This window comes from Kogia breviceps, chromosome 1 (genome assembly GCF_026419965.1).
Source record: "Kogia breviceps isolate mKogBre1 chromosome 1, mKogBre1 haplotype 1, whole genome shotgun sequence".
Taxonomy (NCBI): domain Eukaryota; kingdom Metazoa; phylum Chordata; class Mammalia; order Artiodactyla; family Physeteridae; genus Kogia; species Kogia breviceps.
In genome coordinates, this window is record NC_081310.1 from 3,459,110 (window position 1) to 3,486,367 (window position 27,258).

General features: G+C 37.8%; 1 protein-coding gene across 4 annotated transcripts in view; it reads right to left on the bottom strand.

Annotated features, from left to right (window-relative positions):
• Window positions 1–319: 319 nt before the first annotated feature.
• PTPRC (protein tyrosine phosphatase receptor type C) overlaps window positions 320–27,258 on the bottom strand; it is a 120,216-nt gene continuing 93,277 nt past the window's right edge. For 3 of the 4 annotated variants that reach the window (XM_067027444.1, XM_067027437.1, XM_067027439.1), the window contains 17 exons: window positions 26,982–27,016; window positions 24,270–24,379; window positions 23,622–23,712; window positions 23,454–23,530; window positions 18,659–18,695; window positions 18,464–18,561; window positions 17,620–17,745; window positions 15,516–15,673; window positions 15,167–15,302; window positions 13,353–13,502; window positions 10,217–10,307; window positions 8,853–8,986; window positions 7,232–7,366; window positions 5,487–5,609; window positions 5,094–5,272; window positions 3,435–3,570; window positions 761–1,934 (listed from right to left, as the gene is read on the bottom strand). In XM_067027444.1, the coding sequence (XP_066883545.1) occupies window positions 1,659–1,934; window positions 3,435–3,570; window positions 5,094–5,272; window positions 5,487–5,609; window positions 7,232–7,366; window positions 8,853–8,986; window positions 10,217–10,307; window positions 13,353–13,502; window positions 15,167–15,302; window positions 15,516–15,673; window positions 17,620–17,745; window positions 18,464–18,561; window positions 18,659–18,695; window positions 23,454–23,530; window positions 23,622–23,712; window positions 24,270–24,379; window positions 26,982–27,016 (2,092 nt within the window). In that variant the 3' untranslated portion in view covers window positions 761–1,658. Of the gene's footprint in view, window positions 1,935–3,434; window positions 3,571–5,093; window positions 5,273–5,486; window positions 5,610–7,231; window positions 7,367–8,852; window positions 8,987–10,216; window positions 10,308–13,352; window positions 13,503–15,166; window positions 15,303–15,515; window positions 15,674–17,619; window positions 17,746–18,463; window positions 18,562–18,658; window positions 18,696–23,453; window positions 23,531–23,621; window positions 23,713–24,269; window positions 24,380–26,981; window positions 27,017–27,258 lie in introns of all 4 variants that reach the window. The other variant, XM_067027438.1, reaches the window with a different exon arrangement.

The window sequence follows — 27,258 nt, forward strand, 5'->3', positions numbered from 1 at the left end:
TCCCAATCCCCCTTTTTTTCATTAGTAAGTAAAGAGATATAAGTAAACAATGTAAATTAGAAACTATTGCTTCATTCTAAAATTCACTTCTTTTAATATGTTAACGGCAAGGTACTATACAACAATGTAAAAACATTGCTAATTTTGTGTGTATAATAAAAGAATTAGAAGGAGGAACACAAGATGAATGTGAGTTGAATGGAAAACAATTGATGATGTATTGTTGAGATATTTAAACTCAATCAGGAGAGTGAAGATGTAGAGAACCAAGCCAACTTAGAGGCAGTGTGTGACTAATGTAATAAACTGATGCAAATTCAATAAAAGTTTTGTTTATTACCTTTTCTTGAATTTTTTCTAGATCCCAAACAATTATTAGACTACAGACCTTTAAAAAAAAAAAAACCTATAGAGTTGTTCTACAAATGTTAATTGCATAAGCCTATATTTCAATATCTGCTTACATAATTCATATATGAACATGTGAACACTTATGTACAAGAAAAGATAATGATTGAATTTCGTTGTTGTTATCAATTCCTGGTAAAAGCAGTATAAACATTTGAGAAATTCAAAGTAAATGCTCTTCAGTGAAAGGCAAGGACAAATTTTACCATGAAAAATATTCATATGCAATATTATATATCTCATATCAATGTCTTATTCCATAAAAATAGTTACGTTAGGCTTTGTACGTAAATATTTAGAACAAATACATTTGCATGACTCCATTTTTGTCCTAAGGATTGAATACAAATTGCATTTGTTTAAAGATGTTTATTTAAGTTCAATTGTAACAAACATATAATTTTGGGTCAAAAGTATCAAGCAATGAATTTCACATATTATACAGAGAATAATCCATGTTGCAAAATCGTAAACACCATATGAAGATAACAAGATAGACTTTCTTGAAATTTTAAATTAGATTAAATAAGCTTGAAATATTGTACTAAATGCTAACATATGGAATATAAGATTTCCAAATGTCAATTTAGTTAACTTTCTTATAGTAACTATACACACCTACTATTTTATGTCTATTTCTAGAAGTAACATAGTAAACTATAAGATATATTTCAGTAGAACAAGGAGGCCATCTTGAGGTCATTCTAGAAATGTACATGTTATTCTTACACAGAGCCCACACACAATTTATGATTTAAAAAAATACAACCTTTGAGTAAAGTTAATATTTTCCATATAAAATGTTATGTTTCTTAAAAAAAAAAAACCCAAAAGGCAAAGTTTCTCAAGAGTATTTAGATTTACTTGAAAGCATCCTCTCTCTCTCTCTTTCTCTCTTTCTCTTCCTCTTTGTTTCTGCCTGCCTGTCTGCCTCTCTCTCTCTCTCTCTCTCTCTCTCACACACACACACACACACACACACACACACGCACACACACACACAAAGACTACAAAGAAGTTGTTTTTTGCTGAATGATGGATAAAATTTAAAATGAGTATAAGACTGTACAAAATGCTTCAGCAAAACTGTCTCTTAAATATTTTTCTACAGTTGTAAAATAGAAACGTCTCACAAATATTGGTCCATGCACTTCATTAATCCATTGTATATCTATTTTGCCTTTCTAGTTTTAGAAAAATAGAAATAACATTTAATGTGAGGTTTTGAGTTGCCCCATGTTTGCCTTTTCCTATGCACTTTGAGTTAAAACTGGACTTGCTGGACCATTGGCAGAATGTTCTGGCCCCTCAGGGCCACTTGCGGGTTTGGAGCTTTCATCCTCTTTATTTCCTTCCGGGGTCTTACCCAGGGCGCCAGGTGGACGCACGCAGTTAGCATCCTGCTTCGCTCTGTCCACTTCATTATCAAATTCAATTTTATCTTCTTGTTGGTTGCCTTTCTTCACCTGCCCATTCTGGGCAGGGCAGGTGCTAGCAATGACATCATACAGGAATTGGTATTGCTCCTAATACAGGGAAGAAGGAAGGAATTACATAAAAGAGGTTTATGTCATTATTTTTACATCAGATGAGAATTAGCAAGACTTAATCATTCACTTGGGGAAGACCTGGGTATCAGAAAACAATTCTCATGTGTTTTCATAAAAAGAACACTTTAAATGGTTCACCCTCCTTACAGTTCTAAAGGACTGACTGCAGCGCAATCTACAGAATTTACCCCGTAGCCACACCAAACTGGTGTTCGGCCCCCTCGCAGGCCGTATGGGGTGTCTCATTCCTAAGCTTTTGCAAAGGAAGCCATTTTGGGTGCCCACCCTCTTGTTTCATGCCTACATATCATTTAGCATCAGATCAGGAGTCACCTGCTTCAGGAAGCCAATCTGATCCCCTTGGATTAAATTCAGTACCCTCATTCATATTCTTCTAATAATTTCTCTGTCATTTCACTTACTACATCGTTTAATAAATGTCTGCCTTTTCCTCACACTAAACAATGAGTCTCTTAATGGCAAAACACATAGCAGGCACTCAATATACTTTTAACATCAATACATGCAAGCTCAAGGTCATACATAAGTAAAAGCTGCGTATGTATGAGTGAGTAGTTAAGTTTACTTTGTTACTAATTCCCAGACCATCATCTGTGGTCACTACCACTTACAGGGGACACAGCTTAGATTGATTACGACAACGCTCACTCATTATCCTCTCTGTGTCCACACCTCTTTGTCAAGGTGACTTTGCAGGCCCTTTGGACAAAGGTTGAGTCTATGACCCCAGGCCCTACACCTGAGCTGGCCTTGTGACTTGTTCAGATAATAAAATGCAGAGGAAGGCATGTTCCAGTCCCAAGTCTGGCCTCCAAGGGGTCTCACTCTGTCCCTATGAACCCCGCTGCCTTTATGGGAATGTGTCAGGCTAGGCTTCTGGATGAGGAGGGACATGGGATCCACTCACCCCTATTGCCACAGCTAAATGCAAGCCAACTGCCAGACTAGTGGCAGTCAAGGTCCTTTAGGTCAAGCCAAATCCCAGTGGACACATCAGCGACAGCATACATATCAGTGAGCCTGGTCCAGGTTGGCTAAGTCTAATGTGATCAGCAGAACTATTCAGCTGATCAAACATATTATTGAATTATAATAAATGTTATTTTTTTCAGTCTCTAAATTTTGGGGTGGTTTGCTACACAGCAACCCAAAGTGGTACAGGATTAAAGGTGGGGGAACTGAGGGAATCCATGAGCTTTTAAAACAATGTTGTTCAAGAACCACCACCACAAAGTGTTGGCAAACTCCAATTAGGTCTCTTATTTATACTACTACTAATAATTCAATGTGAATTATCATGTAAAATGGAATTTAAAAGAGAAGACTAGAAAAGTAAATAGAAAAGAAGTAATGGAAAGGAGAGGATCAGAAGCGGGGAGGGGAGGGAAGGAGAGAGAAGAAATCGTCAAAATAAAAATGCAAAACATGTTAAAAGCAATGACGATGTGTACTTACAAATGTGGGAACCATGCCCGGCCTAGCTTTGCGTAGAGATTTTACTGCTTGAAAAACATCTATCACTTCTTCTGTTTCTGCACTTTCCAAGAGATTTAACAAAGCACAAAATATTCCTGTTTGCTGAGATCCATCTCTAAAAAAGAAAGAATAGATTAAAAAAAAATTCTACATTATATGGAGAAAGTGACATTGGAATAAAAATTGAAAGAGAGAGACAAGAATACATGCTTCACTTCATGTTTACTGTAATTATTTTATTCCAATCTCTTAAGAGCAAAGCATTTCTGCTAAGTGCATGTTTCATGCAAACTTTTTCAATTTGGGAATATAATAGTCCTTTAGTTTAAAAAATATTTGTCGTAAGCTTTAAAAATATACTTTCTTCTATTAGTACTTTACCGATTACAATGCACTTTAATTTACATCTGAAGTTGTTAAGACAGATGTCATAATATCTGCCAGATAGATGAGGATACTGAGATTTAGGGAAGATAAAGGCATGGCTAGAAACTGATGAATCCAGAAATACTGGACCTGATATTTTGTAAATTACTAAACCACATGCTTTTTCTCCTCTCTTCTGCCTCTCCAATGCTTTTTACAAATGTTAACACTTCTTCACCAATAGAAAAATGATACCTAGTGAAGTTATTAATTAAAAAAGAGGGCAACCAAATTACTTACCAAACTGTGAGAGGTATGTTAGATTATAATAAAAATTCAATTTAAAGAATATGTTAATAGCAGAACTTTATTTATTATACATAAAAAGGAACATATAGTAGGTATTCAGTCATTCCCTAAGAAACACATACAGTTTTAAAGCCTAAACTTCCCTTCTTATTTTTCTTTCCATGTAAGTTTTACCTTTGAAAACTCAAATAAATGCCAAAAAGTAATATCTGTCTAAGGTCCTGATTATAGAGTATACAATTCTAATAATAATAATGAAGGTTTCTCAAAAATTCTAAAAGCCCTTTGCTAGATTTACATTTCTCATTTTACTTTACTATTTTTTCATTTCTAATTTACTTTACCATTTTTTATGCAAACATTTTATACCACACACCCTTCTTTCAATATCTCTTATTTAAGGCGGATATCTGTCACAGATGAAAGTAAGGGTCTGCATAACAGAAGTTAATCAAATCAAGTATTATTATGTATATTATTAAAATCTTTGCCTTTGGGGTCCTTTTAGAGAGTCAGGTGATGGGTTTCAAATCGAAGCTGCTAAGCATTGAGATTTCAGTTTAATAAATATCTTAAGATATGTTTATTGGAGGCAAAGCATTCAATCTTTTGGATTTTACTGATGCCTAATAGCACGGCTCAATGCACTTAGGCAGAAATAAAATGCAACATCCATCCATCTGTCTGTCCATGCATCCTTCCATTCATTCATTCATTCAGGACATGTGACATTCCAGGTTCACAGCCTAACAACATTGCACTAAAATATAATTATTTCTACTGTATTTCTCTAATAGTTATGCTGTGGGAGCACATGGGAGAGAGTGACCTACTCCCTCAGAGGCTTCCGCTGCTGTCATGCATTTTTATCCCTTAGGAGAAATAGAATTTAACAGAAGGTGCAAACCGAGAGGTCAAAAAGGATGCTGATTTTTAGAGCACATCCCGTCAAATCCCACCCACCTGCAGTGAATGAGGAGAGGCACATTCCTGTGGAACTTATTCCCTTCGGTGGAATTCTTCTTGGGAAGTTTCTGTTTGAGATTCTGAATCATTAAGATTAAGTCTTTGGGCTCCACGGGCAGTTCTTCCCCATTCCAGTTATTAAATTGGTACTGGTACACAGTTCGTGGATCTTTCCTCTAAAACCAGAAGGGAAGTGAACATGAACTCGAGTGAAGCTCAGCCCATCTGATAAGTTGATAGCCATGTTTTCCTCACAGTTACTTTCATTTAAAATTTTTATTCTGAGAACATTATAGAGAGAGTTGCTTTGTGTGCATAGAATGGTTTATGCTAGTTTTTCAACCAGATCAATTACCCCAAAGATACATACTCCTGAAATTGTTTGTATACCTTAGAATGTCTCAGTTCAAATGCACGGATGATATAGGCTCCAGATTTATTGGTGTCCTTCATATAAACTTCTACATCTCCATATGTTTGCTTTCCTTCCTCCCAGTACTGAGAACAGGCTTCCTAGAGAAGAAAGAACATGATTCAACATCATCTGACCAAGGGTTCCGTTTGTTTTTCAATGCACTCAGAGTACCTCTCTCTGCCTTTGCTCTATCCCTGTCCTCTTTCTCTTTTCTTCCCTCTGTTCTATTAAATTTGAAATTACAACTTGTGCTCTAAAATTGAATCTTAATCATAAAGATCTAAAATCTATTTGAAGTATGTTGGACATCCATTCAACAAATACGTGGTGTTGCCTTGTGCAAATCAAGGGAACCCGGGGATAGCTGAGGTGGCCAGGACACACCACAGGAACGGCTCTGCCATCCCTGGTGTAGACCTCAGATTTGTTTTTCCCTTCCTTCCATGCCCTCACCATCACCTTTTCAAAATGGATGGATTGACCTGATGTTGGTCGTGACCCCTGCAATAACTTAAGTCTCTCTGTTCCTCCAGGGGTCCTTGGGGAAGGAGGTTACACCTCTTGGAGCTTTGTCTCTATCTTGTCTATATCAGTTGATTGAATATCCAAGGAAAGGGTCAGATTGAAGAGCAGGTGGATCCCAAAGGGATTTCCTCCTTCCTCAAATGGTTTTCCACCAACTACAGTCCCACAGTTGCTGGCCATGATAAGCATTCCTGCCCACACTCCCGTCCCATTTCCCGACTTTCCCAGTTTAGATGAAAGAAAAGATTGCTAGAATTCCACGTTGAAAATCTGAACATAGATTTCTTTTTTAAAAAAGAAAAAACAGAAAGATTTTTTTAAAAAACTATTTTCTATGTACCAGGGTACATAGGGAAAAGAGAGAGAAATAAAGAAGGCATACAGTATAATGCATACTTATGAGAATATTTATTAAATAAGCTTTAATAAGCTTTAATATATGTCAGATAATGTGTTAGGTGCTAAAACTAAGATGTACTGCCAGGTAAATTTTGATAACTTGAGGTATTAGGAAAGGCTCAAATACATGTAACAGGCATTAGGCAGAAGATCAAATTAGATCTCAGGTTCACCTCCAACTATAGACTTTTATGACGATAAATATTACATGGACATAAAGAAGACAGGATTTAGATAAATTTTCTGGAGTTTTATCGTTCTAGAAGAACGGGATCAAAATGGGAAGAGAGGGCACATTTAGATACATGGAATGTCAGAAAACCAAGTCAATGATGAGAACACAAATGATGTGTTAAGATTCAGCCAGCAAATCTACTTGTCCAGGGTGGAAAGTATGGAAAACATAAAAATATGAGGCAAATGGAAAGATACATAGGGCCCGATTATTGAGGGTCATAAATATCAGACTGAGGAGTTTGGTTTCTACCCTGAAAAAAAAAAAAGGAAAATGTGACTGTTTGTTGTTTTTAGCAGAGCGTGGCACTGGAACCGCTGCGCATTACGTGACCCACGAGCAGTAAGCAGGGCTGGTCAGGGGCAGACAGGAGAGACGGTCAGAACCCGTATGCGAAACTTTGCAGGGCAGCGCTCGGGTGGAAGACGGAGAGAATGAGCAAGTGGAATTGTGTGACAGAGGCATGAAAAGGACTCAGGTGTAGCGATCCAGTAAGTGACCCAAGAATGAAGAATCAGAGTTTAGGACAGAAAGACTTAAAAGCTTCTTAAAAGTACAAACCTGGTCTCCATTCTTTAGCTCTGTCAGCATAACAATCACCTTGACTTTTCTTTGGAATATCATTTGCCAAAAGTCACCAATGGTCTCTTTCAGTGGTCCCTGAGCTGCAATCATCATTTCAGGTTTCCAATAACTCTTTAAAAGAAATAAAGGTGAGACTTACTTACTAGTGCTGGAGAGCGAGCGAACAGTGGATGCTTAAAATAACCGTTTGAAAGTACAGTCACTTAATTTGGTATCAATGCTGTTACCTAATATTAAGATGCTTAGGTCCAATCCTGTGATAAACCATAGTGGAAAGCATATAAAAAAAGATTTTATATATATATATATATATATATATATATATATATATATATATATATATATATATCTGAATCACTTTGCTGTACAGCAGAAATTAACATGACATGGTAAAGCAGCTATACTTTATTTTTTTTTTTTTTTTTTAGCTGCTCCGCGTCATGTGGGATCTTCCCGGACCAGGGCACGAACCCATGTCCCCTACATCGGCAGGCGGACTCTCAACCACTGCACCACCAGGGAAGCCCTAGTTTAATTTTTAAAGAGTGAAAAAAAAAAAAAAGATTCTTAGGTCCAAAAAACAATGTGATATGTATATATAAGATATTTACTTAGTTAATGATAATACCTGGCTAATAGTGTGAAATCAAGTTTAGATGATATTATTTTAGAAAACTAACTATTTTTCCTTCCAAAAATACCATTTTTTTCCACTGCAAAGCTTAATGTGATGGTAAAAAGAAAAAAAAGCATAAGCATTTCAAGTTATCTTCATGTCTCTAATTTATGTTTATATATTCTTCTGCTATCTTATAATTAATATTCTATGAATACATATCAATATTTTAAGGTAACTGGGAAAAGAAATAAATTCAACTTAGTGTACATGCAAAAAGTATTTACTGAATTACTAAAAGTTCCTTGTTTGAATTCTCAGTGTATCAAAAAAAAGGTATGTGACACAGACTCATTTAAATATTCAGAAAATCGGAATGAAAAGTCTTTAACTATACAAATATGCAAACTTGGGTTTGCTTACAATTTGGGTATATGGGTAAGTATAAACACTTTCAAATACTTGCTTTTGCTGAAATGTCATTATTTTTCAAATTATATTATAGTCATATTTGTCATAAACTGTAACTAATAACATTGTCGTGTTTTGTATCGACGCATTAGGTTTTAACATCTGAGCGTCGCAGTAAGTTAAGATACAACATTAAAAGTGGAAACTCGGGCTTCCCTGGTGGCGCAGTGGTTGAGAATCCGCCTGCCGATGCAGGAGACACAGGTTCGTGCCCTGGTCCGGGAAGATCCCACATGCCGCGGAGCAACTAAGCCCGTGAGCCATGGCCGCTGAGCCTGTGCGTCCGGAGCCTGTGCTCCGCAACGGGAGATGCCACAACAGTGAGAGGCCCGCATACCGCAAAAAAAAAAAAAAAAAAAAAAAAAAAAAAAAAAAAGTGGAAACTCTCATGTCAATCAATACATAGTTATGGTCAAGCTCATCGTTCTTTTACAGAATCACTTAATGCATGGCCATAATAACATATCTTTTTAGAGTCGGACCTTGGGTTTTGGAAGCATAAGGACCTACCATTACAAAGGAAGCATTGATGTACTTGCTCGTCCCCTCTGAGTCACTGTCGTCATCGGAGGACTCATCTGAGACGGGTTCACTGTCCTTGCTCATCTCCAGTTCATGTTGAAGTGTTACTCTGTTAAAGTCATCTACGCAAAACAAAGTAGCAGTCAGTCTTCCTTTAAAGGCCTCATCTCTGCTTGACCGTCATGTGGAAATTAGAAAGTCACTTAGAAGTGACGGATTACGTGATGTACATGTATTGATCTACAAGGAATGAGATCCTGCTCCATTTTTATCGATTAACAAATTAGTTTTTTAAAGCCTAGTAGAAAAAAGATCCCAAGAAAGTTCCAGGAAAAAATATGGACCATAACTCTGTGTCATAATGTTCCATACGATTATGCAATCTTTGATATATATACTTTAGTTTTCCATGGAATATCATCATTCTGATAGATAAAAGTTTTAAACATACATATATGTCAATAAAATACATAGCTTAAGTAAAAACCGAATTTCTCAATTATATCATATTAACATTCAATTAACAATCTTAATTAAATGGGTATCTCAGATAATTATTTCAACAAGAAAAGTATGTAGTCCATAATTTCTCACTGTTTCTCAATTTCTTTCATTTATAATAACCTGAGCAAATGATCTGATTAGCTACGTCACCATCAATTCCATATTTTAAACTATATTCATAAGGACCTCTTCAGTAATTAACTAGGCCAGCCATGCATTGATCTGATTTATTTGCTGTCCAGCTTATTACTTTGGGTTATACTTTCTCCGTGCTAGTTTTAGTGTAGGCAACTGAATAAAATTATAGTCGTACCAGGTGTGGTCCTATCAATGTATTTAAGTAGCAAAATTCAAGTCTTGAAAATGATGCTTATTTTGATCTGTTATATTTGATGATTTTTAGTATATTTCCCATCTAGTTTTAACCTCCTTGGTGTAAGGAAGGGATAAACAGAAAACATAAAGGGAACAAAAGGATGTAATTTTGCTATTTGGCAATTACCCTGTACTAAATAACTGCAATAAACTGAAGATGAAAGAAAACTGGTAAAGAGGACTTGGCTTTTCTTCCCCCCAGCTTCAGAGGTTATGTCTTTCTGAAAACCCATTTCTGAACTAATTGGTACAAAGAAAACATGGAATATCGTCTGTCCTCCAAAGTCCATTGTAAATGTTTGGGGTTCAATGTACTTGCTACAGCTAAAATTCAAATAGCCTATAACTATTCTCTACTGTCAAGCAAATGTTGAAAACTTGCTTCCAAATGGTTTGTGTGTGTGTCTCACATTAAACAAATTCAAAAGAGAGCTTCACTTGATCTGATACAAAAAATAAAATAAGGTACATACATGGAATGACGTTAGAATTCCTGTTTTTACTCTTATTTTCTTCTTGATTCCCAATGTGCTGTGTCCTCCAGCTCCTATATGAAGGAAGTCTCTGAGGGGAAAAAAAAAGGAAAACTCCTTTAAAAATGTATGTATTGGCTTAGTTTATTATTGTAGCTTAAGTCCCTAAAGAAAAGAATTTCACCAGGTTTTGTGAAATTTGCATACGTTCCCTAAGGGCACAATCTTTAAGTTTGCCTCTGAATTTTTCTTTATAATTGCTCAGGTATTAAGTACTTTGACATGGCGAATTTGAACATGTACTATTATATAACAGAATATGTTTCCCGGTTAAGAGGTGCTGTATAGCAAAAGAGTATGGTTTATTCTTGTATAAGTTGAAAGCACCGCATAGATGTTGATAATTCCCCATATTGTAAAAACAATGGTAAATTATTTTAAATGATCCCAAGTAAATTCTCCAGATGAAGCATTTGCCGAAGACTAGGCTCAAGCTTCACATAATCAATACCTCATTTCTTTAAGCCCTCCAGACTCTTTCCCTCTCCCTCGCGGTAGCTAATCAGTCGGCAAGACCTATCGTTTCTCCGGGTGGAGCTCTCAAATCCTGCTTTTCTCTCTTCCTACTTAGTCCAATCTGCTTTCATTTCTCACTTGAAAACATCCGCAGTTTTTTCACTGGCCTCTTTATCCTCAATCTCACTTGCTCTAATCCTTCTAAAACACAAAACAGAGCAGGTCCCCCCCCGCAGGTTTTTGGCAGCTTCCCATCTTTGTTAAGAAGGATTCAGCATCCGTACAGCACGGAAAGCCTGTCGGGAGATGCCCTGGACTGTCTCTGCAGCCTCACCTCCTGCTGGGACCCTCTGCACTGCAGCCAAACCTACTTCCCCCAGCCTTGGAAGGGGCTAAGCTGTCCTTTAACTCTTAGCAGATTCTCAGGTGTGTTTTCTGCCTGGACTATCCTTGTCCCTTTTTCTCACTCTGCTAACCTCTACTCGCCCTTTAGATAGCTGTTTACAGGTCAATATCTACTGGAAGATCTCCCTGCCTGCAGCCTTTTCTTCCCAATAAATAACTTCAATAAATATTTTTCAAGTGGATGAATAACCTAACCTGAGAGAGTTCATCATACAAAGTTCAGGAAGATTACACACACACATTATACACATATATGTGTGTGTATATATAGGTATGTGTGAATATGTATTATATATAAATGTCTCGAAAACTATGGTGCCTTCTTTCAAACTAAATATGGAACCTTGTTTCAAATCACACTCCAGCCTCTTCATTTCTTAGCCTCTTCACCTCCTATAATATTCCTCCTCTCTTCAGCCATCCACATTCCCCACTCCACTTTTGTAGGTAGGTTTCATTCCAAAGATTGCATCACTTTAAAAATTATGACTTCATCCTTCCTATGGAAAATTACCTCTATTCTTCCTAGTCCTTTATTCTAGTACCTCCAATCCAGCAATCAGCAATCCTATCAAAACCTTTTTCATATTGCTTTTACTCCTTTCTCTTTTCCCCTCATGTCTTTCTGTGGCCAATACGCTCCTTATTGTCCACACTATATCATTCATTTGCAAACACCCTTAGTGCCTTTGCCTCCCAACTTGCAATTATTCACTTTTAAAAATTCTAGATGGGTTTAACCCAACTATACACAGCTGTAACCCCAATGTTACTGTAGGAAACAAAAACAAAACAAAACAAAACAAAAAACTGATGGGCTTTCTTTAATTTCATGACCATAAATTTCAAATGATCCAACGGTAATTCTGGCACCCCTACCACCTTTGCCTGGGAGATTGCTTTCCTACTTTGATAGAACTATTTCATATGCTTTTCTCTTTCTCAGGCACAAGCCCTTCTTTGCCCTACTCACTTCTGTCCTCCTAAACTCCCAGCTAATGATCTTACTTCGTATTCTCTTGAGAAAATTAAGGCAATTAGACAAGAACTGCCTCAACTTCCTGTCACTAATCTACCAACCAACCTCCATCTCTACGCTCATTTTCTGTCTCCCTTTCCGCTTAGATGGAATAATTTCACTGTTTCTATGAGAGCTGTGGTCACTACCTGTCTGGATCACACCCACTCCCCATGTCTACATACAAATCACTTTGATTCTTGTACCTAGAATTGTACTCAGTACAGAGCACAGACTCAATCATATTTGTTCAGCCAAAGAATTTACCCTTTTTTTTTTAAGTGACCTTACATATGAATGTTTAAATTAAATGTATAAGTGTTTTAAACAGTGTCTGTCTATGTGCAGTATAGTGGAGTTAGTGTATTAAAGGGGGTCAACTTATCAGCTAAAGGAGCAAGAATAAGAAAACACCCCTCTACCGAAGACCATGCCGGTAGCCTACTAGCTTTTCCATCATGGTGATTATCTCAAGATCCACTCCCACCCCAGCCCCACTCTGATCCAAAACATTAAACGATTCTGCATCCGATTAAAAGCACGTTCCCGGTCTTGTGGTGAAACTCTCTGAATTGACCAGTTTGGTAGTTTATGGAAAGATTCGATAAACTGAAAATCATAAGTGAAGGAGAAAAGCTACAAAACATTTTTTTGACAACTGAGCAATTTGGAGATAGCTATGCCAACTCTCTGAAATCACAGTGAGCTACATCCTAGGTTAGTTTTCAGAGTAACTGCCTGATAAATAGGTTCGGACACCCATATTTATCCTTTACTTTCTGTCTACCAGCTCCAGCCAGTTCATGTTCCTAAGTAGTCATAAACTCCTCTAACTATTTCCTTTACAAACCAAAACCAGATGTAGTTTTTCAAGGTGAGATGCTACATTGCCTTTGGTGGGCCAATTTTGTGGCCATATACTATTATTTTGACACTTTATTTTATACCAGCTTAATGAAGAATGGTTAAAATGTTGGCTGTAGAATCAGATTTCTTGGTTTAAACAAGTTTCCTGTGGAATAGCTGTGTGCTTTCAGGCATTCCTCTTAAACTCTGTGCGTCTTAGTTCTCTCATCTGTGCTCCATTTCATGGCAAAGCCCAAATACAAGAACTGTGTCAAGTGCATAGGACAGCGCTGGAAAAGAGACAGAGGTTCAAGTTATCTGTAATGGTGCTCTTGTTATCACTATTGTTACCTGGAATTCAGCCTCCAATGGGGAAGGCTCACTGGGTGGATCTCTTTTCTTCATGTTAGACAGATATGGGTGTAACTCAGACAAGCTCACTTCTGTTTCCCCAAACTGATTGTATTCCACCAAGGCCTGGTGGATCAAGATGTACTGTGCCTACAATTTTAAGGAAGAATATAGATAATTAATTGATAACTCAAGTCCTATAAATCACATTTAAATAAATTCTACATTCCCATAATTTTGCTCATATGGAGACAGTGTATGGAGAAGAAAACTGATATCTGTAACATTTAAATAATCTGGAAGTTAGCTCTCATGGTTCTCTGGGAGATAAGCAAATTCCATCGCAGATTTTTTTTCCAGAAAAAAAAAAAAAAAGCTTGGTAAATAGATGAGGCATCTACAAGGTAGGGCATAACTTATATCTCATTCCTAACAGTTAAAAAACATTATCTTTTACTTCCCTCTGTGACTAGTATTGAGTCAGTAAGTCAAATTACGAATGTATAAAACTATCATAAGTTTCACATTATATCTGAGAAAGAAAAAAGCAGGTTGATATTCCATAGAACACATTTTTTAAAAGAGTTTCCTAGAACCTTTTAAGAGAGAAAATTATTCTCAAAAGCACAATAGGCCAAACCCATATTTAACAACTCCTAACCTTTTATCATATTTGAATCCACCATTTTTAAATAAATGACATATTTCTGATAAAATTCAAGGCTCTTTAACACCACCTCTAGTCCCCTGAGTTTGCCTGTAGTATCCTTCGACTCCATTGTGTTTTTCCACAGGAAATAATTTCTTTTTTTTTCTCATGTATGATCTGTTTTTATACTTATACACTAATATCTATGTATTTATAACATTGTACATTTTTGTGTCCTTTCTTAACAATGACATAAATTGAATTGTATACATTTCGTCTGGTGACTATATTCACCCATTGTTTTCCTCTGAGCATCTACCTACACAGAGAGCTGCAGACCTAGATTATTCCTGTCAATCACAGCAGAGCATGTGTTTACAAAGGGTCCATATGTCCACATTCTGTTTGCTCATTCCCATATCGATATATATTTAAGGTTTTCCATTTTTTTGTTATTCTAACAATGCGGAACACAATGAACATTCTTGAACATGTTTCTAGTTGCACACATTTGCAAATGCTTCTCTCCGTTATATACATACATGTAGAATTGCTGGGTCAAATGCAGACAATTTTGATAATAACCATCACATACAATTACTGACTACATGCATCTTCCAGGGACTTGTCTAAGTGCTTACTTGGGTTACCCTTTGTGTCTTAACTCTGTAAGGTAAATACTATCATTATCTCCATTTTACATATGACTTAACTGACACAGGAACATTAAACACTGGAAAAATGCTGTACAGTATTAAGAATAACAAACAAGATTTGAAACTACTACATCTAGTTCCCCAAACCAGGCTCTTAACCACTGTACCATCCTATTCTTGTCTACCCAGTTTTAATTTTATGAGATGCTGCCAAACTGCGTTTTGGCATTTTACAGTTTTTCCCAATCTGATATGTGTAAGTGCTATTTCATTATTTTTTTAAATACATTTTATAGTCATCCTCCTTCCACAGTACTCTCAGCCACTAATGCGAAATGCTTCTAACTGCAATTGGTGCTTTAGTTTTCAGGAAATTAAAAGAAAACAATTTTCACCCACTGTTCGAGGTTGAGAAGAATTTGGATTTCCTTTAAGATCACTACTCCCACCAGAAAAAGATCTAAGCCAAAAGGCAAAAGTGAGGATAGTGACTGTAACCTGGAACATACCTCCACCTGGACCATCAGGCACCTCTGTCTCCTTAGCTTGACAACATAGCCATAGACATCCACCTTGCTCTCTGCCTCCAGGCCTTCTAACATGGCGTCAATTCCAATATAGGTGCCTGTGCGCCCAACACCAGCACTGACAAAACAAATGAAAAGGTTGAAGGTATGATCGATCATGGCAGGAAAATGAATGGAAAAGCCAGCAAGGGGGAAGCAGGGAAAACAATGTCAGTTTCTCCTCATAGATTGTTTCTCATAGTAGCAACTGCCCAAGGGGAGGGTGGTCCTAACACCCCAAGGAGTGAAAATTTGAACAGCCCTGGTGCTTTAGGTGGAGGTCTTTATTTACCTGCAGTGCACCACGATGGGGCCACTGAAGAAGTTGCTGAAAGCGTTCACTCTCCGGCGCAGCTTGAGGAGCAGGTGAGGGTCTTCGGGGACCCCATGGTCTGGCCAGCTGGTGAACTGAATGTGGGTCACTTCTCTCCCAGTTGCTTTTTCTTTTCTCTAGCCAGGGGATAATATTTTTTTTAGATGATTTTTTTCTCAAAGCAAACTATGGGACATAAGTAAGTGGAAGGGAGGAACAGTACAAAAAACTCCTCGTGCAAGTTCTTTTTCATTCATGATTACGTTTTCCTTTCCAATGAATAACTAGGAGTTGAGACATCATGCAGGACTGGCATGCCCCAACCAGTAAGCAATTACTTACCAGGACGGTAAGTAACATATGGTTAAGTGTAGCTGAAGCCACTAGGAACTTTCATGCTGCCAAGCCAAAAACAAACAAACAAAATAAAAACACAGAAAACAAGGGGATTGGTGGGTGGGTGTGAAAAGATACAAAGTAAAAGCCATTCTCACAGCTGTTTGAAATACTTCTGCTTGGTAGGAAGACAAACAGGACTACTGTCATATGAAGAAAGTCTGATTAATTATTTGATTAATGCTATACTTCTCGTACTAGAAGTGTCAGCGCGACTGTAGAGAGAGAACTGAGGAAAGTCAGCTCCAGATTACAGCTCATGTTTCTCCTAGTTTCAAGGTAAGCCCTAGAAGATGCATAATTCATAATTTGCTGACCAAATATGAAGAAGAACTACCTACATTTAGATAATAGAAGAAACAAACAAACAAACTGGGTTGGTTTTAATTTTCAGATAAGAAATAACTGAGTTAATGAAGAATAGTAATGTCAGACTAACCAACATAACCAGAATGGTATTGGCCTCTACATTCCTGGCTTTAGTGCATCATGTCTTTGGCTATGAACCACTGGTGGGATTGTTCCACAGCCTTCCAAGGGCATAGTTGTTTTTTATTTGTTTTTTTTGTTTTTTTTTTTTTTTTTTTTTGCGGTATGCGGGCCTCTCACTGTTGTGGCCTCTCCCGTTGTGGAGCACAGGCTCCGGACGCGCAGGCCTAGCGGCCATGGCTCACAGGCTTAGTTGCTCCGCGGCATGTGGGATCTTCCCGGACCAGGACACGAACCCGTGTCTCCTGCATCGGCAGGCGGATTCTCAACCACTGCGCCACCAGGGAAGCCCAGGGCATAGTTGTTAGTGATGCCACAGGGCCTTAGAAGGCCTTGGGAGAAATAGGCAACTGGTATTTTTTTCTTTCACAAAATGTATCTGGATCATATGGAAATACAATTTAGATTACTGAGAAAACATCCAATAAGTGGAATTCAGAGAAAATTTCACCCTTATCTATAAAGACTTCCATTTTTTTAACATCTTTAATAAGATATTTTCACATTTCTTTAAAGTGTAAATGTTTTCATTATATTCACAGATGTAAATCATCACCACTGTCTAATTATAGGGCATTTCATGACCCCCCAAAAGAAACCCATACAGATTAGCAGTCACCTCTATTCCTGCTCCACCCACCTCAGTCCCAAGCAATCACTAAGCAACTTTCTGTCTCTATCAATTTGACTATTCTAGACTTTTCATATGAGCAGAATCATATAATATATGGGAAGATCACCATTTTAACTATTATTTAAGGCCACACTGACAATTTTCTTTTTGGAACTAAACATTTTATCTCACCTACAGAGTTAGAACTTTAGACTTCTTACAGTAGTCTCTGTTCCATTTGTATATATTTTCCATAATGGTAATAAACCCATTGAGACAAGGCACCATTTTATCACTCATTCAGTAATTCAGTCATTCATTTAACACAATTGATGAGCTCTTTATACTTCAAGGGTCACAGCATTATAAACACTTTTGATGTGATGTGGACAAACACTATTTTCACTAGTGACTTAACTTGACCCTGTTGGCTTGTATTATTGTTCTAACCCAACTCTTCCTCCTGCAGTTCATTAAAAAAAAAAAAAGTCCAGATATATTTCAATGTCTCACATTTAATATTCCATAATTATATTTTTAGACAAACGGTATGAAAATTAAAATTATGTCATAAAGCAAACTCACATTTGCGATGGTCAACTTCTGAATGATGTAATCCGGGCATCTTTTGTGCTCATTGATCTCTACAATCACATCTCCAAAAACCCGGCTGCCCTCTTCCATCAACGGCCAGTATAATGCACACTTGTTCTATATTTTAAAAAATCATTAATGATTCCAGTTTTTTATGTGAATGGATTTGTTTATTAAACATTCTTTGTAAAACAAAAGAAACAAAAATGTATTCCTTGAAAGTCTCAAGATATTTTAATAGTCTCCTGTAAACTGTGATGCTTGGAAAGTATTTCATTTCCCATTAAGTGCTCTGAAGTATTTCCCTCTTACGACCCATTAGAAGAAGGAAGATCTTCCCAGGCTTAGCTGCATATAAAATGGGGCTGTGCTCGGCGCTCAGCAGAAACGATGTGGTCGTGTGTGGTTAATTTCAGGGGGTGGGGAGGCTTTCACGCTTCCTAAAGTCACAGTACATGAATTTTCATCTATCTGCCCAAGGTCTGTGTGTTTCAAGTATTAACAAGTTCTTGTGAAATTAGCCCACAGAAGTGTGCTGAACTTAAAATAATACTGCAGCAAACTAGGAATCACATACGAGTCCAGCAATGAAGCAGAAACATTTAAATTTTATACTTATATACAAGTATTTATCTATGTGCATATTTAATTTTTCTACACGCATGAAATTTTAAATCAAGTGTTATACTGATTCAAATAGAGAATGGTCTGTTTTGTCATCAAACACGTACATATGTGACTTTTCAAAATGCAATTCAACACTGTCTTTTCCTAACACCCAGCCTCCACCCTGTGAGTCCTGGACCTTCACCGTATGAACCTTCTGGGTCCTTACCTTGTTCCCTTCTTCACATCGAGTGACCATGACAATAACCGTGGCTTTCTGTTCCCAGATCATCCTCCAGAAATCATCAACAGTTTCATCCCTGGGACCTAGGGGGTAAACAAATAAAAACTGGTAAGAAATATCTTCTTAAAAGTGCTATAAAACAATTTTTCAAAAAGAATGTTGGACTCTCAGAGAAATTACCTTGTGCAGCGATGTATTTCCTGGGTTCTTTGAAACCCTGTTCAAAACACACACAGAGGTATATCATTTACTGAGTGCTCAGTTATATATTTACATGCAAAAGTGTTAGGTAGGGAAGTTGCCTTAGATCTGCCATTTCTTGGTTGCGGATTTCCCTGGGCAGTTTCAAATTAAAAGGGGGGTTTTGTGAACTCAATTGCAGTTAACTGTGTCATATATGTTAGTCAACATTTACAAACAATATTCATGACCTTCATGGGTCTTTGCTATATACCCTAAACAATTTTTAAAACTAGATAGGCTTTATCCTCATGTGGGAAGGTGCAGCCATTTATAAGCATAATACAGGCACTCCTATATTTTAGGTCCTGCCAACCTTTATAGCACCATCTGCCAGAATTCAAACCTCCTTACCTGCCATAGAGATACTTTGGGGATTTTTACTCAATTTCTTTCAATCAATCATCCTGAGTTTAGCCCCATACGTCTACCTCTTCACGAGTGCTGGGATATACCACTGATTCCCTAGAATCCTTTTCTCCCACTCTAGATAAGAGATACAATAACTTTCTTTTTATTACCCACAATGTCTTCTCTCTCCACTCTGGATACAAAGGCAAAGAAGGAATAGAGACAGGTGAGACCCTGTGCTAGTTTCTTCCAAATTATCTCCTATTCCTCAAACTTACCTCAGTGATCAGAAAAGCCCTTCAGAGGGATAACCTTTGCCCTTAGGTGAAATTCAGTCACGTGGGCCACAATAATTCATAATTAATTTCAGCAAGTTCTTGAAACTTCTATCTCATGATACAGTATTAGTCATACATTCATTTATTCAACAAGTATTCATTGAGTGGCTACAGTCTGTCAAGTACCTATCTAAAATCTGGAGACATATTCTTTCCATGAGCTCCCAGGTCTGCTGGAGAAAAGTAAGTAGAACTCGATACTATAATTACCATATTTATTTGAACAGAAAATATAAGGGTTTTTTTCCTAGAGACTGTCTAAATCCTTATAAAATCTGCTCTCAATGACTTTACTTTGAAGAACAAGTTATTGTTTGGAAAAGACACTCTACACAAATAAAGTTGTTCAATGCTAATTGTGAAGGCCTGCAGTGGGCACCTACAGAATCAGTTAAAATAGAGGCCAAAATTATGACACAGTCTTAGTAATTATTTTTGGACTATGACCTCACATTTGAAAGTGTTAGTTGCCACTGTAAACAAGCCTTTTTTTTTTTTTTTTTCCGGTAAGCGGGCCTCTCACTGTTGTGGCCTCTCCCGTTGCAGAGCACAGGCTCCGGACACGCAGGCTCAGCGGCCATGGCTCACGGGCCCAGCCGCTCCACGGCACGTGGGATCCTCCCGGACCGGGGCACGAACCCGCATCCCCTGCATCGGCAGGCGGACTCTCAACCACTGCACCACCAGGGAAGCCCAAAGCAAGCCTTTTGAATATCATATGAACAAGAAATTGCATTGTGGATACCAAGAGCACATGTCAGGGCAAGAGGTATGTGTTGCTTGGGACAGAATTTACAGGGACAACATGAAACAAAAATATAAAAACTCTTCTTTTGTTTTTTTTTTTGTTGTTGTTTATTTGTTTTTATTTCTACTGCCTTGGGAGACTGACCTGAGAAAACATTGGTAAAATTTATGTCAGAGAATGTTTTGCCTATGCTCCCTTAAAGGAGTCTTTGATGTCATGTTTTATGTTTTAAGTCTTTAAGCCACTTTGAGTTTATTTTTGTGTATGGTGATAGGGTGTGTTCTTTTTTTTTTTAAATACAGCAGGTTCTTATTATCTATTTTATACATATTAGTGTATATATGTCAATCCCAATCTCCCTACAAAAACTCTTATGCATCAAACAAAGTTGCTGGGAAGTAGGACATTGTACAGGATAGAGAGCTGTCTCCAGACAGAATGCTTGAGAAAAAACATCTTAGCTTTGCTTCTACAAGCAAAATCGGGAACACCTCAGAGTCGCTGTGAGAGTTCATTGAATCACTCTATGTAAAGCACTTAAATTCATGACTGATAAATAGCAAATGTATAATAATTTGTATTATTATTATTATTATTATTATATAGTCATCATAATCATTAATGTCAAAAATTTTGCTCTGGAAAATCATCAGCTATCTCACAAAAGGGCACAGAAGTTGCAGATGCTTGTTTCATGAACGATCCAAGTAAAAAAGTTTGTTTTCATTATTCCATAATTTTACATAAATCGTGTGTAGTGGACTGAATAATGTTCCCAAAACAACTCACGTCCACTCAGAATCTCAGAATGTCACCTTATTTGGAAATAGGGTCTTTGTGGAAGATGAGGTCATAGTGGGTGAAGATGGGATCTAAATCCAACGACTGGTATCTTTTATAAGAGACAGGACACACAGTGACACAGAGACACCCAGGGAAGAAGGCCACGTGATGACAGAGGCACAGAACAGGGTGATACAGCTAGCAGCCAAGAAACACCGAGGCTGGCCGGGAACCACTATACGCTGGAACAGGCAAGGAAGGATTTCCCCCAGACCCTTCAGAGGAGACATGGCTCTGCTCACACCTTCATCTCAGACCGCCAGCCTCCAGAACTGCGAGGTAACACAGCTTTGTTGTTTAAAGTCACTCAGTTTGTGATGTTTCTTATGTCCACTCTGGAGAATTAATACACTGTCTAAATAAATAAATGAATAGATAGATAGAATTTGAATATTTTACTTTCTTCACTGAAAGTTTGTGAAAGCTTATATAATCATGTAGATCAAAACAAACAAACCAAACCTCAATTTCAATTGTTCTTTCTTTGAGAAAAATTTGAAATTACCTCATAAACCAGCATGGATGATAGTACGAGACAGTTTGTCAACTGTTTGATTGTCAAAAACAATTTTCAATAGTCACTGTTTGGGCCGTCTGTGTGGAAATAAACACTCATACTTTGCTGGTGGAACATATATGGGTACAGCCCCAGTGGAGGACAATTTGGAAATGTCTTTTCAAATTAAAAATGCATATTCTCTTTGAGCCGGCAGTTCTGCTTTGAGGAATTTATCCTACAGATATGCTGAAACTCATTGAGAAATAATATGAGTCAAGATTATTCATTAAACCATTGTTTGCAATAGTAGATTAGAAACCGTATTTAACGCTTGTCACTGTAGGAACTGATTAAATACATCACAGTGCAGCTATGCCAAGAATTACTCTAAAAATATTAAAGAAAGATGTAGAAATATTCTGTGTTCAGAGCCAGAAACCTACAGCCTGTGGGTCAAATCAGCATGGCCTGATTTTGTAAATGCAGTTTGTTTTTCGGAACAGCCACCTTATGTATTGTTTATAGAAGTGTAGTCACTGGGCTTCAGAGCCGAGTAGCTGTGGCAGAGACGGTATGTCCTGCAAAACCCCAAATATTTATTATCTGGCCCCTTAGAGAGAAAGCTTGACAGTCCCTGCTTTTTACAGTGGTATTTTATGTATCCAAGATACATGTTTTAAGTAAATGAAGCATTATACAGAACAGTGTGAATATTACGTTAACATTTTTGGATAAAGGAGCGGGTAACAAATGTTGGTGTTTTCTTGTTTGTGTATTAAAAAACTCCCACTGGATAAACAGGAAACGACATAGAGGTTACCTTTTAAGGTAGGTGGAGGCACTGGGTAAACGGTGGATTGGGTGGGAGGAATTTTTTTTTAAGTCTCTCTGTGTTTTTATACTGCTTAATTTTTTTTTAATTCGTGTGATGCATTACTTACTGAACAATTGTTTAATAAATAACATTTTAAAACATTTTAGATAAATTAAACATGCACTACATCCTTAGACTGTTACTAATTGAAAAAGGGCAGGGACTTCCCTGGTGGCACAATGGTTAAGAATCCGCCTACCAGTGCAGGGGACATGGGTTCGAGCTCTGGTCCGGGAAGATCCCACATGTCGCGGAGCAAATAAACCTGTGAGCCACAACTACTGAGCCTGTGCTCTAGAACCTGTGAGCCACAACTACTGAGCCCGCGAGCCACAACTACTGAGCCCACCTGCCACAACTACTGAAGCCCGTGCGCCTAGAGCCCGTGCTCCGCAACAAGAGAAGCCACCGCAGTGAGAAGCCCGCGCACGGCAACAAAGCGTAGCCCCCGCTCGCCGCAACTAGAGAAAGCCCGCGCACAGCAACGAAGACCCAACACAGCCAAAAATAATAAATAAATAAATTTACTAAAAACAAAAATTAATAAATAAAAAGAAAAAGGGCAAAAGTACCAAATTAACCAGAGCCTCCCAGTCCTCTCTTCTATGGTGAGGCGCAAAGACGGGGCTCTTATGAGAAATACACACATAGATAATTTAGATAATATCCAGCGTATAACAGGTACAAGAGCATTTTAATTCTTAGCTATCATTCTGTTTGGAAAGAAAAATCCTATATTACCTAGCACCAATAACGAATAATAAATAACCATTCTTGCAAATCTTAGTGATTTTGTTGTTTATATCAATGGCATTTATGAGCTTCCTTCAAATCATTTCAAATAATATTTCTAAAAATTTTCCATGAGAGGATATATGTATATATACGTGAAACTAACACAACGGTGTAAATCAACTCTACTCCAATAAAATTTTTTAAAAATAAAATATTTAAACAAATAAAAGTTTGCCATGACAAAGAAGGAGCTGAACAGAATGCACAGATACCAGAAAAATGAAAATGGTCAGAGACAAAATGATGAAGATATAAAACCATGTGGCTGTTATGCATTTTTCACTCACATCAATATAGCTGGCATTGATATAGTTGGACCCTGCATCTCCGTTTATGTCAGAGAGTTCAACACGGTTATAATCATCTGTTCAAAGAAAAGAAATATTCAATAAGTGAAATCATGAATAATCAAGTAGACCAAATGTATGGAAATCCAGTTCTTGATGAGCACTTACAAGGAAGGATGTCAACGTAGCGGTTTTTATTCTGGTTAAAGGGTTTTCGAGCATCTTTGATAGAAAACTTGCCGAATACCCTCGGAATGCTCTGAAAGACACAAAGATCCTTTGGGTCACAGCAGATTCAAGAAAAACCATTTCCCCTTGCTGCTTATCCTTTTGAGCAAATGACACCTCCTGGAACGTATTTCGTCTACAGCGATGAACAAGTTGCATATGGTAATTGAACATTATTAGGAATTATGCAAAAAACACTCTTTAAGAAAAATGAATGATAGGCTACTTGGAGAATAAATCCCATGAGGGAGAGCAAATTTAGCAGTTATTGCTCTGCCACTTTAAAATTCACTGAAACACACACTTGGATGATTACCTAGAGCACAAAATCAGCCAAATGCGTTTCGAGATACAGCTTCATAACTAGTATTCATACAATGAGGCAACATTGTCTTGAAATGTTGACTAGTTTTATGACAATGAGTCTCTCTTCTGTTCTGAAAAATCTGCTAATAAATAGCTGCTTTGACTCCGTTGCAATATTACGTGGGATAAACTATCAAGGCAAATGGTTATACAATACATTTAAGGTGAATTACGTTGATAACAGAGTCAACTTTCTCATCACGTGTCGAGAAGAGCACACACCTGGAATTCAGCCAGGAAGAGCCTCCCTTCATCAGCGATCTTCCTCTTGTACGTTTCCAACAAAATATCTGCATGGATGGGCTCCACATGCATCAGTTGCTTCTCATCATCTTTAAACACAGTAAAGATTCACGACTAGTGTTAATGTCTCTCTTTCCCTGGTTCATGCAAATTTTGTTAAATATATACCTTGGATTCAGTCCTTAGTGTCTTTCCTCCTCATACACATTCCACCTGGAAAATCTCATTCACACATAAAGATTCACCTGTAAACTTATGACGTCTAAATCTTGTGCTCCAGCCCCCTTCTGGCCTTTGTACTAATCTTTCCCTCTTATTCTCCGAGTTTCCACTCAGTTATTCCATAGGGACCTCAAAGTCAAGATGTTCAAAGTAATTTTCCCTTTATTCTAGTATCTCAAGTCTTGGCAAACAGGACCGCCATTCACAAAGTCATTCAAGACGGAAACCTCCAGGTGACCCACGATTTCTCCCTCTGTCCCCGTATCCAACAGGTCACCGTGTACTTTCCATCCTTTCTGCCTGTGGTCACGCTCCGTTCTCCTCCTCACCCACGTAAGGACACCTTCCCGACTCTTCTCCCTGACTCCAGCCTGTCCCCACCCTGATTTATCTTTTAAACTGCCACAAATTCATCTTCTGAAATACCAATACGAGCGTGCAGCTCTGCTTGTTGAAAAAAAATCTCACACTATTGTTTGTGCTCCATAGCCTGAAGGCTAAAGTTTCAATGTCTAATGTGATATATGATCCTTTTTTATTATCTCACCTGACCCATCTCAACCACACTGTTTCCTACACTTGCTTTACATCTTAGGCGTGAATGTTCTCCAAGTGCATCTCACACGTTCTTGTCCTCATGTTTCTGTACATACTGTTCTCTCTACATAGAATGTCCTTCCTCATTTTCTATCTATGAACAGATTCCAGACCAAATATCACTACTGTGAGGATATCTACATTTTTGGTCAGATTAAAAGCATTTTATGGCAATAACAATACTCATCTATATTGTAATTTTTTTTCTTTTTATTGTATCTATTTTAACGTGTGAAATACTGTAAACATACAAATAAGAGAATATGTGAATACTCTATACCCAGGACTCATCTTAATGTGATAATCTCTATGGTTGACTGTGAACAGATTATGTTAATATTTTATGCCACCAGAGTGAAACTCATTATATGCTAGGCTGGTGAAATAACTTACGAAAGAACAAAATACATATTAATGTAAATAGCTGTAAGTGTATATGAATACTGAAACAACTTCTACTATCCCAGGAATATCTGACGGTATTTTTTCAGTATTCATGTTAATTTCCCCTATTTATTAGATGAAGAAAGAAGATGTCCATTAGGGTTGTACATTTATCTTTTTGTCCGTGGAAATTTTCTATCCAGTCATAACTGTCAAAGTGTCCATGTATGGCTGCTTCTTTGGGTGGTTGGAGATTTCCGGCATTCATTCCTTCTGACCTAGGGTCACCTTTGGGGTTTTATGGAGTTTGGGTAAGTTCTAACCACTCCAAGGAGCAAGTGTCAACTTTGAGATAAATGCTCCTTGACCCCTGGCAATGGTGCCCCTCCTGTCTTAGGTGCCTGTGACTCTTGTGATCTTCATCCGTCCCTCAGCCGACTTATAAAAACTAACGCTCGGGACACTTTATCTCCTACTTTAATTTATTCATTGACACGTATTGAATGCACATGCCCACCCAGGTACTGGGGATAAAGCACTAAATGGGAAGGGAAAGCCTCCCTGCCATCCCAGAGCCCACAGTCTAGACAAGGGAGGAAGATTAACAAACAAGTGGAATATAAAATACAGTGTCGGGAAGATTCTGCAATGGAAAATAAAGCCTATTGAGGAGCTCCAAGGAACCTGCCCAAAAGCTTCAGCTTATGGATTTGGGACCTGCCCTGGCAGAGGGAAACCCTTCGGAGACAAGTTAAAACCAGATAGAGGAGTTCTGAAATGTTTCCTGTCTTGAGTAGGACAAAAACAAACTATGTCCTATATTATAAATATGTTTTCAACTTCTTTATCTCCTGCCCTTTAAATGGATCAAAAAACACATTTTTAAAGAGAAATGAAAGAAGTAAAAACTGTAAAAGTTTTTAAAAAGAGAGAACAAATGGACTATGTTTTCATTTCCTAAGTCAAATTGCAATCTCTTGTCATGTCCTTGCATGTGCCTTTAGTGGGAACAGCCAGTGTCCCACCCTTGCAGGGACGTGAATACACTTGAGCTCCTCATTTGTGTGGCTTTCCATTTGCTCCTTCCTCAGTGTTTCCCCACAATCTTAGAAGACCCAGATTCCTGCCTTCTCCACAAGCAGCTTTCCATCCTCCATCTTTCTATGGAACCACACACAATCCACGACGATGGTATCTATCAAATCTGTCATATTTGTCCACATGTCTCTCTTCCTCTGTTAGATTCTAAACCTTTAAAAGCAGAGTCTGTGGCCTGTCACTGACGTATTTTCAGTGCTGGCACAATATTTGGCATACTCTGGGAAATGCATAGATCCTTGCTGGTTGAATAAATACATAACTTAAGTTTCATCACTGTAGCCACAGAGGAAGTCCAGGTTAGATTTTTTAAAATATTGAATTCTTATCTCAAATGAGTAGACTCAAAGGGGAGGGGGATAATCATCAGTAAAAAACGTGCATACTTACCCCTTTCAACGAGTTCCTGCTGTTCATCTAAATTGCTGTGAAAATAAGAAATGTAAGTCTGCATACCCTTAAGAAACACAGAATTTAGTTGGCAATCAATTTATGTTTAATGAATGTCTTAAAGGAAGGAGGGAGTGGAGGTGGGGAAGACAAAAAGGAAAAGGGCAGGGGATGGGAGGGGACGATGGGCGGGGGGAAAGTCAGGAGGAAGAAACCAATCACGGGTGGTCAGCCAAACTCGGATAACTGACCACATTATTTTATTTGGAACCTCTTG